We start from the raw sequence: 22843 nt of genomic DNA, 5'->3' as shown, positions 1-22843 counted from the left end.
TTTTATAATTGTTATTTGCTTTTCCCTTACTAATTTTTAATTGAAATTTTTTATCTATCAAATTCGGTCCTCATTCTTTTGATTGTTACTTATTTTATTTGAAATAATTTATGAAATGTTAATTATTATTATTTTAATTTCTTCATCTTTTAATTTTTTAATTTTTTAGATTTGATATCTATTATTTTGATTATTATTTATTTTATTTGAGATAATTTATGAAGTTATATTTTTTTTCAATTTCATTCTCATTCAACTTTTTAATTTGTAAGATTTATTCCTCTTTATTTTAATAAATTTGAAAAAAGTAAAACATTAATAAGTTATTTTTCAACTTATTTTCCATGACATAATCAAATACTGGAAAGTATTTTCCAACATATATTCTATTACACTACCAAATATCAAAAAATAATTTACTTTTCCGGAATTCACTTTACAAAAAAACTACTTTTCCAATAAATAAACGGGATTAAGTAGGAATTGGAGTGGATGACTAGGATTAGTTTGAGTCTTAGAGTGTGTTTGGTATTGCGGTAGCTGTTGTGGTTGTGGTTTGAAAAAAGTTGTTTTATAAAAAATACTTTTCGTTGAGGTTGGTTTGAAAAAATAGATGTTTGATTAAAAATGTTGTTGAAATTGAGGTTGAAGAAAAAGTAATTTAATGTGTTTGGTTAATAATGCTTTTGAAATTGAGGTTATAAAATAATTTTAAAAAATATATATTAATATTGATGGTTTTAAATTTAAATATTGTAGAATTAATTACTCCTATTACATCATGAAATAAAAAAAATACTTTATAAAAAATAATTTTTATTATTCCATTAAACTATTTATAATTCTATTACGTACAAAATTCTTCCGATAAGAACTATAGTTTTTATAATTTTTTGAGCGTAGATAAAATATTATCAGGTATAAAATTGATATTATAGTGCGAGTGAATTTAATTCACTTTATACTAGTGTTTTTTTTTAAAATATTAAAAAATTAACACACTGAAAAAAAATTCACGTGAACAGTGCAATTTTCTTGCACTGTTCACATGCTCCACTGTTTAATGAACAATGAAGTATACCTCTCTTATTCACTGAACAGTATAGCATGGTTGAATTTCTTAGCCACGCAACAAAGCAGCAGTTTTCATCTTTCCATCTCCCTGCGTTTCACACATAATTTATTGGGGACCTATGCACAGTAAATATTTTTTTTTCTTAACCAAACGTTCGCTTAGTGTGTTTTTGAAAAAACACAATCTCTATGCATTGCCAAACGGGTTCTTAAACTGGTGTGGGCGAGAGCAGATCAAGTCTTTGAATCCGACGACTATGATATTTGAAAGTTGGATTTGAAGGTTGTGATGTCTTCTGGGCTTTGATCCGATGTGGGTGAGCTCATATCATGATTTAATTAGCGGCTGAGATCCATTTGGGCAATAGGATCTACAACCAACCAGATTTCTTTTCACCTAACCAACGACCTCAGATTCAATCTCTCTTTCTTCTATTGAAACCAAAGTCGAAAAACAAAAAGAGAGGTTAATTAAGCTGTAGCTCTTTCAAAGCTTTCCCCACCACATATATATTTTTTTTAAGTATGCATGGGCTTATATAGAGTGGATTGATGGGATGTGACTAATCATCAAAAAAAAAATATTAATATTTCTTTAAATAAAAAACACAATTAAAACACTGTTAAGAAAAAGCAAAAACACTTTCTCAAAGTACCTCGGTGCGCTCACTGAGATGTCGTGTTCTGTCGAAAAACCCTAAAATATCCCTGTATTTTCTCGGAAACCTCCATGCCTCTGCCCTGACAACGGCTATGCAATAGGTGAACAACCCAAGGGCAAAAGGTATAAGAAGAAATACCTTAAGACCCAGCCCTGGAATCTTTTTAATTCTCGACACAGTTCAGTGTCGGACATTTTTCCTACTGTGGCCTGACATCTTTTTGTTTGAAACGAGGCATGATTGTTTCAAGTTGTTAACCTATTGGAAGATGGATTCTCCGAGATAGTTTGAAAGGATTAAATGGTTTAAGAAAGTGGTTATCCCGGCCCTATCGAATTAAAAAAACAAATACAAAAATGGAAGGTGGTCCAATTTGTTAATTCCCCGAATGCTTTCACACTATTTCTGCCTAAATATACTTTCTTACCGAGGAGCAAATTCTGCTCTGTAACGTCATTCAAACCATTTTTTTTAAATTTTTTTATATTATTTTAATAATCTGATAGCAAAAATAAATTTTTTAAAATAAAAAATTATTTTAATGAAAAATTACTATTATTTGTCAAAATAAATTTCATTAAAATATTATTTTTTTAAAATTTAATTTTAATATAATTACATCCAAATAATTTAACAACAAAAAAAAAATTAAAATTTTAAAAAAGATGGCCAGCTGAAACAAGCATGTCCTTGGTTTACCATAGACAAGCATATAGAGCTTTTTTTGAGCATCTTGAATTGGCTTCTTCTTCTTCTTCTTCTTCTTCTTCTTCTCGCTCCACCTATTTCCTTTTTTTAAGCGTCTTAAAGTCTTGACTTGCTCCATTAATGGCCTCGATATAGGTGCTAAAGTAATTTGCTTTTCTCTTTTTTTTTTTCAATAAACTTCTCATCACCACCATCATCCTAAATCTTTTTTGGTCTCACTTTCCCCCCTTCAATTTGCAATCACTTAATTTCCTTTTTTTTGGTCTTCTTATCACTATCGTCGTTGTCGTCATTTGTGATACTTTCTGCTGATGGATTCTGTAAAACCATCCGCGGTGACTCCGAAGAAGAGTAAATTTGCACGCAACGTAGCCAAAGTTATTCAACTTCGAGCAGCAACTGGGATTGCTCCTGTTGATGGGGTTCAGAAAGTTGTGTCCCAAGAAGAGGTCAAGCATGATAAGCATCACCGTAAAAGTGCAGCTAGCCGGCCTCAGCCATTTGATATTAATAATAATGATGAACATAAAAAAAGTTTGGCCTTGGAAGCACTTGTTGCCAAAATGTTCGCTAGCGTTTCATGTGTTAAAGCTGCATATGCCCAGTTACAGTATTCTCAGTCTCCTTATGATGCTGATGGGATTCAAGCAGCTGATCAATTTGTAGTCTCGGAGTTGAAGAATCTGTCTGAGTTGAAGCAGTGCTATATAAAGAAACAGTTTGATCCTTCTCCTGAGACTGCTCTGGTTTTGGCTGACGTTCAGGAGCAGAAGAGTCTTTCAAAGACCTATGAGGTAATGGGGAAGAAATTGGAGTCTCAGTTAAGGCTCAAGGAGTCTGAAATCATGTATCTGAGAGAAAAAATGGAGGAATCTAATAGACAAAACCGATTACTTGAGAAGAGGTTAAATAAAAGTGGACATTTATCTATGCCTGACAATCTACGGCTACCAGGCTTAAGTCCCAGCCATTTCATTACTGTTCTTCTACACACAGTCAAGTCTATTCGAAGCTTTGTTAAGTTGATGATTGATGAGATGAAATCTACCGGCTGGGATCTAGATGCTGCAGCCAAATGTATTGTATCTGATGTGGCTTACCGGAGAGCAGATGATAAATGTTTTGCATTCGAAAGCTTCGTAAGCAGAGAGATGTTCGATGGTTTCCATTTGACTAATTTCTCTCCCCAAAAAGAATCTCCACCAGAGAAAAAGAATCAGCAACAGTTGTTTTTCAAGAGATTCGTTGAACTAAAATCAACGAAAGCAACCGAATACATTGCCCACAAGCCCAAATCAAAATTTGCCAATTTTTGTCGTGCCAAGTATTTGCAGCTTATTCACCCCCAGATGGAAACATCCTTTTTTGGCAACTTGAGTAAAAGAAGCCTCGTGAATTCAGGTGAATTTCCTGACACTAATTTTTTTACCACATTTGCGGAAATGGCTAGGCGGGTCTGGCTTCTACATTGCCTGGCCTATTCTTTCGATCCTGAAGCCTCAATCTTCCAAGTCCGTAGAGGGTGTCGTTTCTCCGAAGTTTACATGGAATGTGTCGCCGAGGATGCACTTCTTTCTTCAGAAAATGCACCGGACGTCGATCCATCAGTTGCATTCACTGTAGTTCCTGGGTTCAGGATTGGTAAAACTGTTATTCAGTGCCGGGTGTATCTCTCTCCGCTACAGGCTAAGGTAAACCGTGGATAAAAACTTAGCATGGACCCACAACATCGAAGAATGAACCGGTGCAGGCCATTGTCGTGATTATTTTGAGTAAACATCTGATTATAGCTTTGCCTTGTGGCTAAGTGTTTATTGTGGGGTCTTGGAATTGTATCTATGCATGGTGACTAGGGGCAGCTTGTCTTTGTATTTTCGTGGCCATTTTGAAAAAAGAAAGCGCGTGGACCGTTGTTAGGAAACAACTTTTGAATCTTTTATTTCAATTATGAAAGATCCTCAAAACAATTTTGTTAACATTAGGCCATTGACAGAAGGATTGTTCAGCTGCATTGCATTCCCTATGTCTTGGATGCTTTCAATGTACAGAGTAATATATAAGCATAAATGTTTGTTTTATAATCACATATTTTTGCCATCATGCTAAGTTTATATTTCTAATCGATTTGGTAAAAAATACTGTTTTAACTTTCTGGGTTTTTTTTTTCTTTAGAAGTTACCATGTTTGCCTCAATTATTTAGTTCTCTTTTCTGCACCATGTCCCTGTAGTACCTTGAATCCTTTTTTACCGTTTTCTTCTTTTACTGGGTGTCTGGACAGTGTAAATTGTGACCGCCCAGCCCTGCTCATAGAAATGCACAACCTTTATTGGAATATGTATCATGTATAGGACAACACGATGCCAGCTCTATTTAATGTGGGGCTGGTCATGCAAGTTAACACGTGATGACAAATATCTGTGACGCTCTGTTATTGGGAAGAGAGGATGATGTAGCTTGAATGATGGAGTACGTTCATCTTCTTACACAGAAATGGAAAAGGATAGAACAAACTGTACAGTTGTGGCATTAATGTCTGTTGGTAGCATTAAGAATTAAGATAAAATCCTAAATTTTATAGCTACTGCAAACTTACATTGTCGATATACGCAAGTTGGTCTAAAATTCACGTTCATCTAAAAATACACCCATAAACTAGTGGTTCACTTGTCTCCCAGCAATTGTACCACTTCATTTTGTTGCATAAATGTATTGGAGGCTTGGAATCAGAATCTTAATCGATGGAAAGGGGATTGTTTGGGGTGTGATTTCATCATTTGATAGTTTGGTGCTGCTCTTGCAAAGTAAAAGGAGAGAGGTCAAATTGGGAGCATTATCTGCGTAAATTCCTTGCTGATGGTCTCAAAATTTCAAGAATCTTACCAATATCAGCTTGGAAAAACAAAACAAAACAAAACAAATTCACCACTGTGTGGAGGTGTTTTTTTCTCGGCCAGGGGCATTTCTCAGGTTAAAAACTGGATTTTTTCCCCAGAGAGTGTGGTTGATTACAGAGCATGGGTCTAATATGGAAGCGTGGGCTTCCAGATGGTCTGAATGTTCTGTTCTCACGAACTGAACGGAGGCAAGGTTGCTCATCCAATGGGTTGATCGATTGTAGCTTTGTGGCTTTGGGGCTCTGGTTTATTGATAGCCTCATTTATTAGAGGGCTCTAGGAAGGCAATGCTATATTTTTTTCTAGGCGTGCGGAATATTTTGGACGGGAGAAAATACATCCAACTAGTTCAAGTGTATTTGGTATTATTGTTGTTGTTGTTGTGTTTTGAAAAAAATTATTTTATAAAAATTATTTTTAGTTAAAATTGAGTTAGAAAAATATATGTTTGGTTAAAACAGTGATTGAAATTGAGGTTGAATAAAAAATAGTTTAATGTGTTTGGTTAAAAGAATACTTTTCAAATTGAGATTATATATATATATATATATATATATATATATATATATATATATATATATATATTGATGGTTTTTAATTTAAATATTGTAAATTTAACTACTGCTATTATATCATAAAATAAATAATATTGATATCAAATATTTTTTATTATTCCATTAAACTATGTGCAATTTTATAACGTACGAAATCTATCCAACAATGACTATATTTTCTATGGTTTCTTAAGCACGCTACAACATTAGGTAAATATCATCAAGAACAAAATTGAGGTTGCGATCAAATTCTGCAAATGTTATGTCATCAAGCGATCTCCTTCTAATTTTTTTGAATAAAACACAAATAAAAATAAAAATTGAATTTTTTTAACTAGGTCGGACCCGGCAAGAACAAAATTGGAATTACGATCAAATTCTGCAAATGTTACGTCATCAAATGATCTCCTTTTAAATTTTTGAATAAAACACAATTAAAAAAATATTTTTTTTTTAACTGGATCGGACCTGGTTCAATGCATTTAGCTTTGAATCGGACCCGGGCTGGCCGGAACAGTGGAGAGTGACTCCACTATTCATGTGAACATTGGAGTTCAACTCTCCACTGTTCACTTAATTAAGTGAACAGTGGAGTTGAACTCTACACTGTACAAAAACACAGCAGGAAGAAGCATGGAAAAATTGCTTCAGCTGAACCTACAGTTCAACCTCATTTTTAATGGGTCCCATGAGCCAAATCACAATTGTTGCTTATAACCAAACACTATATTATTGAGTTCGAAAAAAAAAAAAAGCAGCTACCGCAGAGTCAAACGCCCTCTTCATTTGTTCGCCCTCGGTTGCCGCAGGTGAAAATATTTAAAAAATATATAAATATAAAAAATACATTAAGAGAGTAATGATTTTTTTTTTTTTGCAATGCTATTAAACTTGTACAAGAAGACAAATATTTAAATATCTTAACTTGGATCTTTACCTATGGAGACCTTTCACTTAAATTATATAAAAGCTAACTCAATATGAATTGGTTTGTTTAATAGGTTTAAAAGAAACTTGGATAACTGTTTTTTATTTTAAAAAATTAATATTAAACAATAAAATTAAAAAAGGTAAAAAATAAAAGAGGATGACTTTTCAAACCCATAACTCGGGTTATTAGATCGGAAATACTATACATGAAAAAATAATGAAACTCAATTCCGAACAAATCTAACATTGAATGATGAATCATCACTATTATTATTATAACTATTATTGTTCCCATCATTATTGTTATTATTTATACTATTATCACTATCATTATAGCTATCACCATTACTACTATTATTAATAAGTAATATCTTCAATTCTTCATCATTATTATTAGTATTATTATCGTGATCACTATTATTATCATTATTATCATCGTTATTATTATTATTGTTATTACTATTGTTATTGTTGTTGTTATTGTTATTATTATTATTTTTATTACTACCACCACCACCACTAATATTGCCATTATTTTTTCTTATCAATATTATCATTATCATCATTATTAATATTATAATCACTACTACTATTATTATAACAAACTATTATTAGTACTATTATTACCATTATTATTATTGTTAATAGTATTATTGTTAGTATCGTTATTATTGTTACAATTATCATCATTATCATTATCATCACTATTATTATCTTAATAAACTATTATTATCACAATTATTAGTGTTATTATTATCATCATCATCCTACTAATATTATCATTTCTTACTATTATTGTTACCACTATTACTATTACCATTACTATTAATAGTATCATTACTATTGCATTGAGGGTCTTGGCCTGGCGGTAGGAGGGGCTTGTCTCCTCCTGCTGCTCCTGGGTTCGAGTCCTCATGTGCACGTCTGTCACCCCCGCGGTGCCTTACATGCCCACTGGGTTTGTAGGGTGTTCAGTGGGCCGTGGGATTAGTCGTGGTGCGCGCAAGCTGGCCCGGACACCCACGTAAATAAAAAAAAATAGTATTATTACTATAACTATCACAATTATTATCATCAATATCATCATCATCATTATCATTGCAACTATTATTATCATAACAAACTATTACTATTAGTACAATTATTATCACTATTATTGGTTTCATCATTGCTATTATTTTTATTATTATTATTATTATTATTACCATTATTATTATTATTAGTATTATTATTATTATGACGACGACGACGACGACGACGACGACCACCACTATTACTATCAAATAAATTATTATTATTACCACCATTATTAACATTATAATCACTATTAGTATTTTATTAATAATATTGTTAGTATCATTATCACTACTACTATTATTACTCCTACTACAATTATTATTATTATTATTATTACAAAAATTATAAACTTGATTTGAAGAATAAAATTAAAACCATAAAACATTTGGCAAAAGAGCAAACGAAACAAATAAGAAATTAAAAGAAGAAGGACCAAACTGAAATAAATACTATTACTTTTGAAAAAAAATCATAAATTTGATTTGAAAGATAAAATTAAAAACTATAAAAACTTTGATAAAAAAACCAAGAAAAAAAAATAAGAAAACAAAAATAGAAGGACTGAATCGAAAAACACCATATACACAAATTAGAATTGAAGGACTAAATTAAAAACAAATAAAACTTTAACAAAAGAGAAAATGACTGAAATACAAAATTAAAACTAAGATGATGGATTCTGAAACACCAATAAAAATCAGGGACATATTTAGTTTTCAGGGGGTAGGAGAGAGAGATGAAGGAAAAAAAAGAGAAAGGGCCACAAATGATAAATTAACCATTTTTAGATGACACACGACATCTATATAGGAAGATGATATAGTGGAGAACAAGATGACATGACAAATGCATATTTATTACCACCACAAGACGTCACATGTGCCACCTAAAATGTGTGGTGCCTCCTACTTGCATGTGTTAACAACTTTTTCAATAAAACAAAATAAATGGTAAATTATGTTATCACCACTGACAAACCCAACAATTACAAAAAAACCAATATGAAAATAAAAATATACCCCTATGATAATAGCTTAAAATTTTTAACTCCAAGGTTAAATTTGTAATTTTAATGTATATCAAAACGTGAAATGATCGAAAAGATCCCTGATCAGAGTTAAATGATTTTTTGCGTTTAAGGGTAGTAGAGTCATTTTATTATGCATAAACATTATATAAAAAAAGAAAACCTATGAACAATTATCAAATGACAAATTGACCAAAGGAAAATACTATTTTACCCTTTAAAAGGCAACATTATGAAAACACAACATGTTTTAGCTATACTTTTAACTATTTTAACCCTTTAAAAGGCCAATAAAAAATCAACTTAATTGTAAAACAATATGGGTGACGTGATTTTTTTTTTTGTTGATAATGAAAAATCCAGAACATGCATTAAAAACTTGGTCACTGTACTAAATAAAATAAATAGATAACCATATATGCTAATAAATGTTAAAAAAAGACGTTAATGATATACAAAGACTGAACTAGGACTCTAACCGATGAATGCAAACAAAAAAAACATGATGTTGTGATGTGTGAGGTCATTCAACATTATTTAATTACGTGTCAATATTATATTTTGAATAAAAAAAACTTTCAAGCATAATTTAAATCTAATCATGTTGAAGTTGGCTCAACATGGTTAGTTTGACCAAAAGGCCCGATCGTGACCTGATTAAACCTGTTCAAAACCTAATTTGGCTTCCAAAAATTATATAAATGTTTTTTTTTATTTCAACTCTTGCCTAACTTGATCAGGCTTAAATGAGAAACATCAAAATGTTAAAGAAAAAAAAAAGAGAGCTTGGGGAGCGAAATGAAAAGACAACGCTACATTGAATTGACCCCCGCCAATCAGGTCTAACCTACTAAACGCATTGTCAGGGTCATAATGACCCTGACATGATCATAATGAGCTTACCTGGTTTAGTCAGCTGTCATTTCCATTTCCCTTCGTTTCCTGTCTTCCTATTTCGGCTTTCATTGAGTTTGAGTGGGATGAAGTTTGAGACTAAATTACAAAGCCTTAAAAGAATTAGGGACTAAAATAAAAAAAATTCAAGAGTTATCGAAGTACCAAAGAACAAATGAAAAAAAAATCTCTTTAACTTTCCGTACCTTCATTTCTCTCTGGTTGAGACTTAAATAGGCTCGGTTGGGATGAATTTTAGAAACAAATTAAAAAGTCTATAAAAGAATCAAGGATCAAATTAAAAAATTCAATAGTTTTCAAAGAACTAGGGACTAAATAAAAAAATTAGGAATAAATTAAAAAAATATCTAGAAAGTGCAAAGCACTCACCAACGAGCACCGAAGTCACCAACTTTGGGTAGCATGTGCAGCTTGCTTTGTGATCGATGAGGGAATTTATTTAATATATTTTTTTAGTACTAATTGTTTTGATTTAGATTATTTTGTATGTTTCTTAGCTTGTTTGTCTAGAATTTTAGGTGTTTATTTATTTATTATGAATTCTTGGTATTTTACAGGTATTTAATTATTAAATTAGGTTGAAAATTAGGATGATGTGAAGATGAAGAAAATAGGCTAAGCCTAGAGAACAAGTCCTAGTTGGTATGGTCTAATCTAACAAGAACATTATTTGATTTTGGGGTTTTAACTAAAGCTACATACTGTAATTTTAGATGTTCCTTAGCTTCCTAGAAAGCTAAGAGGTATGTTTAAAACTTTAAACAGAGTTTAGAATCTAATTTTGCCTTTTAAAGCTCAAAACTCAGAAGAAACAAAAAAGTCTGAATATGTCCAGAAGTTATTGCAGCCTAGACACTATTTTGTTTTTAGCTTATATATGGAGTTCTAAAGTAAGAACAATACAAGCCCAGATGTGTTGGAAAGATAATATAGATATCTAAAACCATGATGAACGGCCCAATGCCAAACTATACGGTTTGGATACCCTAAAGGTAGCTGAAAGTTTGTCATCTAGGAATTCTAAGTTTTTAACGACAATTATCTATTTTAAAAAGGAAAGGAGAATTGGTAGCTGCAAAAAGGGAATAAAAGTTTTCTCATAGAGAGACATCTAAGAAAACCATATTAGAAAAAAAAAAAACATCTTAACAATCGCACAATAAGAAAAAAAAGGGTTGTAATTCTGAGAGAAGAGCAAAGCTCAAGGTTTCTACAATTCCTGAGTCTTCTTTCTCTAATTCTTTAGTTGCAGGATTTTTTTATTAAGGATCTTTAGTTTTATTAATTTAACTTTATGTTGGATGTAGTCATTGAATTCTTATCAGGAGTTGAATATAGTTATATTAAGTATATATCCTTTATTAATTATAATTTGATGATTTTGATTCTTGCAATTTATTGGCTATAGATTGCATGTTTATGATATTGAATGAAGTAATGAATTTTGGAATTTAATACTAGTAAGAAATAAACACACATTTTTGTAACCTCATTCAAAAATTTCATAAAGCATAATGAATTTATATTAATTTATTTGATCATGAAAGTAGACATAGAATTAATAAAAGCATAGGTGTTATACCTTGAAAGAGGATATCCCATTAACAAAAAAAGAATTTAGTCGTTGTAATTAGCAAAATATAAATGCAAACAATCAGGTTTAAACTCATTAAAATAATTCGATTGATAAAATCCAAACCCTAGAAATCTTTCATATTTAATTTTTTAAGTAAATTACAATAATTTGGGATTGTCTAAATAATATAGAAAATTTTATAAATTGGTACCTAAATCTCATCCTTCTAGAAATGATACATTTTTTTTTTAATGATTTGTCATAATCCATGCAATCGAGACATCAATTAGGGAGACTTTAGTGGGCTTTGTGGGATGAAGTTTAGAACTACAATAAAAAGGCTATAAAAGAATTAGAGACCAAAATAAAAAAAATAATAGTTATAAAAGAACCATGGACTAAATAGAAAAATAAAAAAATATTGTGGGATCGCATTAAAAAAAATGGATGGCTCATGGAAAGCACTTGCTAGCATGTGAGGAAGCCCAAGTTTAGGCGATGTACGACTTCCTTTTTATCCAATGCCATTTTTCTTTCATGTTGCTGAAGTCATCTCATAATACTCTCCATTCCACGTCATTGACAAAGTACAACACTCTCACACTCTCCTCTCTCTCTCTCTCTCTCTCTCTCTCTCTCTCTCTCTCTCTCTCTCACACACACACACACACACACACACACACAATTTTTATGTCAAGTACTTAAAAAAAACTATTGTATGACAATGATATGCTAGAGAGTCCATAATGTATTCTTTACCAAAATAAGTGTGTGTGTATAATTGTTTTGCAAATTTGCTGTCTACATTAATTTAACTCTATTATTCTTCTTAATTTTATTTTGCATATATGACTTATATAAAAAAAACTTGATCAATAAAAATATATTACAATAAAAAAATTTAAATTAAAAAGAGTTAACTTATGGTTCTTAAAGGAAGAAAAAATTTAGACCACTATTTTTTGTCATCAAAATCATAAACCTCATCACTAATTAATTCTTCTCTTGACACTTAATTTATCATATATACAAAACATCTAAAAACCATTTTCAAGTATTTTTCATTAATTTATCCAAAAATATAAAATATTGTATTTTCTAAGATGATTTTTTTTCCTTTTTAATGGTTTAAGATATTCTTTGATATTTATATACCTAGAGTTCAATTTCAAATTTAAATATAAAAGAAACTTATTCAAGTCACAGACAATTTCATTCAAATTAATTTAAATGACTATGATTTAGAAAGATAAGTCACGAGCTAAAAGCTTAAAAATTTATTATTATTGTCGCACGTGTGCGGCGTCGCGGTGAAAACATCCACCCTAAAAAAATGTATCTAATGTGGCAAATGTGGGGAGACAAGGAATTCTTGTCTTTTATGAGTGGAAAAATGGAATGAGAGTCGCCACCTAGTATTTGGGTCACTAGGAACCCTAACTGGTCTTAGAGATCGTGTACGGGGACTGGTTGCGTAAAGGGAAGGTATTAGCACCCCAAATACGCCTTACCTAAGGTAAGCTGCATTGTTTTATTGTCTGATAAAATTTAAAGTCTTTGTTGTGTTTTCTAGTTGTTGGTCCGTCTATAGTTTAAGAAAAGTTCTCTTCGGTAAAGAAATCCTTATCTTATTGGATAAAACATAACCGTTCTAACGTCAACAAATAATTTAATATCCGGAATACGTCTTACGTATAAGGTCGTAACCCCAAATATTAAAAGAAAACAAAATAATTTTTTTGGAATTTTTGAAATATTGGCCAATTCTCGGAACTTTAATAAACTGGTTATTAAAGCCAAAATACATGCTAAAACTTTTTTTTTTTATGAAGATACAATATGATTTTTTTTTATATTTTTTTAGAGAGACTTGGCCGTATGCATGAAAACAAAATATTTTTTTTTACTTTTTAATTTTTTTTTTGTACGTCTTGACGAAAACCGGGTATTTTAATACCGGATTTGTATCTTTACAGTATAAAAATACAAACCGGTATTGATTAAAATGCAGTAAAAATTTTGCTGGAAATCACATATATTTTATTAAAGAATTTTAATTTTTTTTATTGCTGGGCCCAACCCAGCCCATGTGGCTGGGCTGGACCCGGCCAACCAGCGTAGCTGGGCTGGATTTAGCCAGCCCAGCATGGTCACTGGGCCATGCCAGTGACCACCCTCAAAAAAGAATTCCGGGATTTGAAATCGGGTTTCTTTGATGAAAGCCGAATAAGGTGACCATCTAGACTGCAAGGCATATTTGTATCTGAAGGCACCATAATATATTTTCGCTTTTATGAACAGGGCGAAGGTAATTAAATTACCTTCGCTCTGTTAATCATCTTTGCTGCAGTGCGAGAAAAAAAGAAAACAAAACAGAGTATTGCAAACTGGCGATTTCTGGTGTCGGTTTCCTTATGTTTTCTTTCTGTATTTTACATACTAACATGCATCATCTCATTTTTGCAGGGAAACGGAGAAGAGCATCAAACATACCTGATTTTGAGAAGACGAAGACGATGGTGGTGCTGTGTTCTCTGCTTCACCGTAACCTCTGTTTCCCTTCGGTTTGCTTCTTTCTCTCCTTCCTCTTCTCTCCCTTATGCTTGCTCACTTTTATTACGTTCTCATAAGCTTTTTCACTCCCCTTTTTTTTTCACCGTAGCCTCTTTTCTCTCTCCCTTTCCTCTCTCCCCTCCTTTTTTTTCTCCTCTGTCGTTCTCGCCCCCCCTCTATCATGTGTCTCTCCTCTGGCTTTTATAGCCAGAGGATGCATGCTTTTATTGCAGAAAGATGGTAACGGATAGAGGGATCACAGCCTTAAACTGTGCCCCATAACTGAAGCAATTTAGCGCATTTGCTGAAAAAACGTATCTCGGCTTTTACTGCTAAAACAGCTTCGAAGGAGACAATGAATAGTGTTCAAGAAACTGCGCCGTTTCAAAATTCAAATAGATACTTCTGATTTGGTCATTGAATTTTTTTGCAATTTTGTAATCAAGCCCTCCCGGAAAAATTGTACTTGGATCCCTTGATTTTAGCACTTTTTCCGGCTTGGTCCTTGGTTTTGGATTGTTTCAATTAAGTCCCTAATTGGCTATCAAACTTCAATAATTATGCAATTAAACCCCTGATTTGATCAAATCAACTCTTCACAATTATAATTGGACCCCAGAAGTTTAATTTCTTCCAATAAAAGCCTAAATTGACTTAAGAAATCAATTTTCTTGCAATCAAACCCTCCATAAATTCAATTAAACCTTGGATAAAATTTAATTGAGTCCATCAACATCTGATTTTGGACTTTTCTTCTTCAAATTGAATTTTTCTTATCAACATGGCTTTCACTGTCAAATTTCAACATTTTACATTTTTTAATCTCCTCAATCAATTTTGGTATTTTTTCAGTATTCCAGCATCCTTTTCTCACTCTAATTTTTTTTGGATTTTTTTATTCATTCTGAATATATATATTTTTTTATGTGTATATATATATATTTTTTATTTTTTGTGGGGAATCCCAAAATGAGTAACAACAATTATTATTATTATTATTATTATTATTATTATTATACAACCACACACTAGTTTCCGATTCCAGGACTTGGAGCTGTCAGCAGAAATCTCTCGGTCTCAGCAAGATGAAGAGTGGTGAGCTTTCTACTAGCACTAGAAGTGATTGGATTGCCTTCACTTCTAGGAGAGGCGCCCTTGGAAAGCCTATTCAACACCAAGTTGCCTGCCAAAGCTTCCTAGCCTCTGGACTGTGGCTAAATGATACAAGAACTAAAATGAGTGCAAGTGTGGCTAAACGAGCCATGTAGATTCTTGTGTGATCAAGGAAGGCAAATCTAAACAAGGTTAATTTGAAAACGGGTAATACACTAAACTATCTATGAGTATATATAGATAAATAGATTACGTGAGGGTCAAAGAATTTGTAAAAAATGACAACTTTTTTTTAATAGGATGTGTATTCACAATTAATCAATTAAAATGTATATATAATAATACAACCACACAATTATAGAAATAAATTAAAGTTTTCAATTATTTAGAATATATGATTTCATTATTTGATGTGGTACTTGATTTTCTCTATAAGTACTGATGAGTGTATTAATTGGATTACAATCTAAAACATTCTGCCTTGATTTGTTTTCCCAACATGTCCCCCTCAAACTGATTTTAAACAAAGATTTTGATGAGTTTGAAATGTGTATTTAACGTCAATATTGAAATCTTGATCATCATTTAAAAAAATAACAAAATAACCTCAATAAGCCAAAGTTATTCAAGCCGCCGCCAATAACAACAACAACAACAAATAATTCTAAAAGACGATATTGAACTCTATGTGGACCATACAAAATCTAAGTCAAACTTTACTTAAGTTTGTAACTTGAGAAATATAACATGAAGTTAATACTTCATAAACAAGAGAAATGCCATAAAATCTATAATAAATAATCTTTAATTTGTGATTTTAAGTATTGAACCTGACATCACAGTGATTCTATGAAAAAATTTATTTTATATTTGAAAAATAATGTCAAAACTAGAAAGAGAAGTCACCATCTAATATTATGATAATTAGAAACCCTAATCAATTAACAAAGATTTAAGGTAAGAGACTAATTATACTAAAAAGAAGATATTATTACCCTAAAGCATGCTACTCGAGGTAATCTCCATTACTATTATTGTCTTTATTCCTAACAATATATTATGCATAATCTTACTGATGATCTATTTATATAGTGATAATAAATCTATTGTTATGTGTTAAATCTTGAGTTAAAGGTTAAACTTAGCTATTTTATAGTCTTGTTTAATTTTTCCACTCCTAGTAATTATATGGTGATAACAACTCGGTACGACCAAGGTTTGGTTTTAGATTTGATGTAAAATAACTTTTAGGCCTATAAAGAATTATTATTTGCTAACCCATGATTAAATAGCCTGGATAGTAATGTTCCTTTATGTGAATAGTTTATTTTCAAAAGGAAAATGTTTGATTATTAAGGAAAACTATCATATTTTTATTTATTGGTAATTAAGGTAAAAATAATGTTATATAATTATATTTTTTTCTCCTTGACCGTGGATTCCTAATTAATTAATTTCCTCTTCTTAATTCATTGGATCTCTTTCATTAATTTTTCAATTTTGATTGATTCTCCAATTTAATTTATTTTTCTTTTTGCATAGTCTCCCATATTATTTTTTTATTCCATAATCACCTTAGTCCCTTGTTCTCTATTTCTTCTTATTTCATCCCTAAATTTTGTTTTTTGTTTTATTTTTACTTTTCCTTTATTCTTATTTATATTATTATCATAAAAATAAAATTAAATAGAGAAATTAGGGGTAAAAAATGAGTTATGATAGTTGTCATCTCTTTACAATACTTATGACAATCATTGAAAACTTAATTTTTTTTTGACTTTGTATAATAAGTTTGTAAAGAAACATAATACTAGAAAAGGTTTTTTTTTTAATATGACCAAACCAAAGTGGTTGACTAAAGAGTAAATAATGAATGAAATCTAAACAGGTCCATGTTATTAAGTGACCAATCTTGACAAAAAACCTGCTAGAAATTCTAAATGGATTCATGTTATTAGGTGACAAACCTTGATAAAAACTCTAAATGGATCTATGTTATCAAGGAACAACCTGTAAATCAAATCTAAATAGTTTTATTATAAGGTGACTACCCTTAAAATCAAATAAAAGTCAATTAGAAGGCAACTACCCTAAAAATCAAATAAATAAAGAAATAGTCTCATTAGGAGGGGATTATGATTCAACTAGCTTAACCCGCGACTCGGGTTATAAGACCATGATAACCCTATAAAAAGTAAATAAAAAAATTTATAAATCCCAATTCCCAAAGAACCCAATTTTAAAGGATTAAATTAAAAAAAATAATTAAAAAGAGGACAAAAAATAACATGAGTCAACTTGGGTTAAGAGACAGGGGTAACTCCATAGAAAGAAAATAAAAAAAATTATGAAACCCAATCCCCAATCAACCCAGTGTTTAAGGATAAATTTGAGAAAAGAAATTAATTAAAAAAAGAAAAAAAATTACCCGAGTTAACATTGTTAATCCACAAAACTTGTAACCTGGGTCAGTAGACCATGATAATGCCATAGAAAGCAAATAAAAATTAATTATGGATCTCAATTATCAATTAACTCAACATTGAAGAATGAAGATGAGAAATAAATTAATTGAAAAAAGCATACAAAATAACTCGAATTAATACGACTAACCCATAAAAATTATGTTCTGGATTATAAGACAGAGATAACTCCATATAAAATAATTTAAAATAAATTATGAAGTTCTATATCCAATAAATCAAATATTGGAAGATGAAATTAACAAAAAACTAAATTTGAAATTTAAGTAAAAAGAAGTCCTGAAAGATTTTGAAAACCAAAAGAAAAATCTTGGCTTTTCACTATTTATTGATATAATGAAAAGCCGAACCTTTTAATATATGTTAATATATAAAGAGATTTTAAGGATAGAAGATGAAGAGGAAATCTTAACCTAAAAAAAAGGTTCTTTCAAAATCAATTTTGGTATGATAAATTAACTTGGATTTGATTAGTTATTATACCTAGATGATAATCGCATGAGACAAGATAAAGATTCGAACTCATGTGATCATCAATATATATATGTCAGCTTTATGAAAAAATTAAAAAAAAAATGGGATGCCTAATCTATGATGATGATATATGTATATATATTAAAAAGTAAAACCAATGCAGGAAATGCTAGAAAAAAGATACGAGTAATAATGGACCCCCGAAGATAATAATTCTTAGACAGCAAAATTTAGAACTTTCTTTAGGTTCTAATAATTTAAAACTTGAAGTCGATGCTTCTGATAAGTATTGGGAAATAATATAAAAAATGAAGAGGGAAGGGAAACAATGTTACCCAGATACTCATTAATGAAGATAGCCCTAGAAATGACTCTAAATATGATGTAATACTAGTTTATATAGCTGGAGATTCAAATATATACATGTACTGTAGGAGAAAGTTCCAGTTTCTTAGTTTAACATGGAAGAAACTCCAATACGAAGATAGAAACTAATACACCATAAGAAAAAGTCCCTTTTCGGAAATAAAAATAAAATAAGATAAATAATACAAGAACTATCTCATAAGACATCCAAGAAAATAAAAATAATAACATCAGAAGACATTTAAAAAAAATATAAGAACTTGATTTTAAAGATGAATTATCTGATTGAAACCTTCTTTGTGTGTGGTTTCCAGTTGCTTAATAAAAAGACTTTATACTATACTTATTTCTAATATTATTAATGGATCATCTAACATTGACAATTGCTTTTATCTTTGATTAATACTCACATCAATATCACATCTCAAAAGTTCTCTTCAACTCCTTTTCATTTGTTGTTTATAATTTTATATAGTTCACCTCCTTGTGGTTCAACCCCGGTCTTACCGGGTTATTTATTACTTCGACATTCCTACATTTAGGATAAGACATCAATCTTTTAATCGTGTCGTCTACCTTGTGAATTTATCTCTCTAAGTTTGCTATCTTGTTTGTAATAGCGAGAAAGAGTAATTGCAGGATGAATGTGCATGATTCAATTCTGATAGTCATATGATACACATTATTAAGTTGGGAGTTTGTACAGAGGTTTGAACTAAGAAAGTATGGATGCTTAGTTTTCCTTTCTCAGATATTGTTTATGAACTAAGTCGAGAGGTCAATGTTTGCATGAGGAACCCTTGAATGTTGAACTTATCTTGAGCTTTTGCCCTCTGTTTTCATGATTTTCTTTTGCTTGAGGACACGCAAACATTCAAGTTCAGGTGTATCTAATAAGGGAATTTATTTCATGTATATTTTCAATTATTCTTGTTTTATTTTGAAATATTTCCTATGTGTTGCACAAGTTAATTAGGATTTTGGATGCTTTTTTGAACTATTAACCTCATAGGAAATTAATATGTTTTCAGATATTAAATTACTGGAGTAGGCAGAATCTGGAATTAAAGCTGAGCACTGATTGGTTTTTAGATTGTAACGGGAGTTATACAACTCTGTTTCAAGTGTTCATCATCATTTTGAAAATCTAAGACATAGATCTACAAATTATATGAAGAACATAAAACTTAGTTTTGTTGATTTGAAGTCCAAAAACAAGTTGAAAAATACAGTTCGAATCAAACACGAACTTCCTGCAATCCAGGCACTGTCTCGGGTTTTGGCCCATATCTCAAGTGTCAGAGGTTCAAAAATTGCAAGATCAACTTCGTTGGAAAGAAAACTTGAATTTATACAATTTCTCTAGAAATAGAGTTTTAATTTGCACGTTTTCGACCCCAAATTTGGCCCGCAATATCAAAATAGGAAAGAATATGAGGCAAGGAGGGAAACCAAAGTTCTTTCCATTCTAAAAAAAGATAAAAAAAACGAGAATATAAGTATGTTCTTTTGAGAGCAGTGACAACCATAAAGTGATACCCTAAAATACCCCAAAAAGAAGAGAAGAGTGACATGAAGAATATATGAGAATAGAGCAAAATAGAGGTGGAAAAATTAGAACAGATTGGAAGACATCGAGCAACTCTACTACCAACCCCTAGTCTTCAGTGATATTTATCGTATCAAGTGTGTTTCTCTTTAATTTGGCCATGAAGTAGACTTTTATTCTGGAATTTTTTATGTAACCTAACTATGAATAAGTGAACAATTTATTTGATTGAATTAATACAGTAGTTGCTGAGTGTTTCATTATATGATTAACGCTTGTGTACGTTTGCTCAACGTTTGCATGATTTAGGATTCAATTTGAGACTAAAAAGTAATAATTGTTTTAGCCATTATTTGAAATACCTTAAGGAATCTATAGGATAGAGATATCTTTGATACTTTTGTAATCCTTAAAGGTTTTAAGATACTTAATAAATTTTGATAAGTTCAAGAATTTCATAGAGTATAAAAAGTTTGCTTATTGAAATATTTCATTGATGCACGAGGGAGATTAATATTTAAATTAGAAAAACCTGATTATCAATACTAATAATAATTTATTCAATTGAGAAAATTCATATAAAAATAGTTACGGTAAATCAAAAATCCTAGAATCCATTAAAATTAAATTCAATAATACTTAATTAATTAATTATTATTTTTAATCATTAATTTTTATTTTATAAACTATCTCATTCAATTTCTACATCACATGCATCATAATTTAAATTTTTTGAAAGTCAGTAGAAGTGTTTACAAATTTCGATGGTACAATACTCATTATTTTATTACTTCTGACATTGATGCACCCGCAAAATAAGCTAACGGATACCCTTGTGGTGACTTTAGTGCCTCGGTCTGCTGGTGATCTTGTTACCATTGATAGCGTCAAGATAGTGTCAGGACTGGGCTCTGCTACCAATTTCTTTTCTCCGATTATTTTTTTAGATGTGATCACCCAAAATCACGTGAAAGTAATTTTTCGCATGTTTTCTCTTTCTTTTATATATATATATATATATAAACTGTCTTCCACCAAACTTCCAACCATAGATGTACACTAGTTAGTGGTTTTTATATTTGTTTCTGTCTATGTTTTTTTGGCCTTTTCAGAGGTTCATGCTTTTTCTTGTTTTTTTTCTCATTGCTTCATTATTTTCTCTTCTATCATAGGTTCAATTAATGGGCCGCATCCCACTGTTTTCTTTAAAGACATTTGTAGACATAACATCAATTAATGTTTGTTTTTTTTTTTTTCACATGCTTTCTCTATTCAATAAAATAACTACTAAAAATACCTCTCATTTTAATCTTATATATATATATATATATATATATATTCTCCATTTTAACTTGTTTTAATAATCTACGAGATAACATGCCCGCGCGCTGCCGCGTGCTTATAAAAAAAATGCACTTAATAGTGTTATAATTGTGAATCAGCTCTAGATAACTAATAGAAATTAAATGTATGATGGAGCAAATATTTCATGACGGAAAAAAAATTGTGTTGGTGATAAAAAACTTAGAGACTGAACAAAATGATTAGTAGCAATCTACAGTGTTTTGTGAGGAAAGATATGGTGCTTTCGCTATATGATTTAGCTTTTCAGTTAATAAAAAACAAAAAAAATTACAAAGCTAAATTCTCTACCAACTTAATATTAAAAAAAAACCAACAAAGATAATTTTGAAAGGAAAAAAACCCATGAGAAAAAACGTTGCAGCAATTGACAATGTTTTGTGAGGAAAACTATAGCGCTTTTCCTAATAAAATAAAATAAAAAACTATTTAGAGAAATATTGTAGTAATCCACAGTGTTTTGTGAGAAAAACTACAACGCTTTCTTCATATGATTTAGCTTTATTGTAATTATAATTCTTAACCAACTCAATATTAAAAAAAAAATCGACAAAGATAATTTTAGAAAAAATCATAAAAAAATCACATGGAAAAACACTGCAATAATTCACAGTGTTTTTTTAAAAAAATACAAAGCTAAATTCTTAATTAGCTCAATATTAAAAAACAAAATCGACAGAGACAATTTTAGGGAAAAAATTAACAAAACAAACACTAAAAAAAGGGAAAAAATCATGTTGGAAACACTGTAGCAATTCATAATGTTTTGTGATGAAAGCTACAGTGCTTCCCCGCATGATTTAGCCTTATTTGTAATGACTTGTAATTTTGATTCACAAACAACTTAGTATTAAAAAAATAAAATTAAAAAAGATAATTTGAAAAAATTATAACAAAAAAAACTATTCAGAAAGACACTATAGCAATCCACAATATTTTATGAGCAAAGCTACAATGCTTTCCCCACATGACTAAGCTTTATTACAAAGTTAAATTTTAACCAACTCAATATTAAAAAAAAAAGAAAATCGACGAATATAATTTTAGAAAAAAATATTACAAAAAAAGAAAACACAAAAGAAACTGGAAAAAAACCATGTGAGGAAAAACTTGTATTTACTTGTAATTACAAATTTTAACCAGCTTAATAAAATTAAAAAAGATAATTTTAAGGAAAAACATAACAAAAACAGAAAAAAAACCATGTGGGAAAAAACACTGTAGCAATCAACAGTAATTTTTTAGGAAAGTTACAGTGCTTTCCTCACATATTGTAACTATAATTTTTAACCAGCTCAATATTAAAAAAATAAAATAACAAAAGATAATTTCTGAGAAAACCATTAAAAAAAAACCATGCGGAGAAACACTATAGCAATCAACAATATTTTAAAGAAAAAAAAATTACAAAACTAAATTCTCAATCAGCTCCATATTAAAAAATATTGACAAATATAATTTTGAAAAATAAAGAAATAAAATAGAAAAATTATGTGGAAAAACATCGCAGCAATTCACAGTATT

General features: G+C 30.3%; 1 protein-coding gene across 1 annotated transcript; it reads left to right on the top strand.

Annotated features, from left to right (window-relative positions):
• The first annotated feature begins 2428 nt into the window (after nt 1–2428).
• LOC133697866 (protein GRAVITROPIC IN THE LIGHT 1-like) lies at nt 2429–4528 on the top strand. The gene has a single exon (XM_062120680.1). It carries the CDS (start codon nt 2756–2758, stop codon nt 4148–4150), a length of 1395 nt encoding a protein of 464 aa, XP_061976664.1. The 5' UTR covers nt 2429–2755; the 3' UTR covers nt 4151–4528.
• Nucleotides 4529–22843: the final 18315 nt, after the last annotated feature.

The sequence above is a fragment of the Populus nigra genome, chromosome 1, assembly GCF_951802175.1.
Source record: "Populus nigra chromosome 1, ddPopNigr1.1, whole genome shotgun sequence".
NCBI classification, from domain to species: domain Eukaryota; kingdom Viridiplantae; phylum Streptophyta; class Magnoliopsida; order Malpighiales; family Salicaceae; genus Populus; species Populus nigra.
Note: the sequence above shows the minus strand (reverse complement) of the source record. Positions and strands in the feature narration are given on the sequence as shown.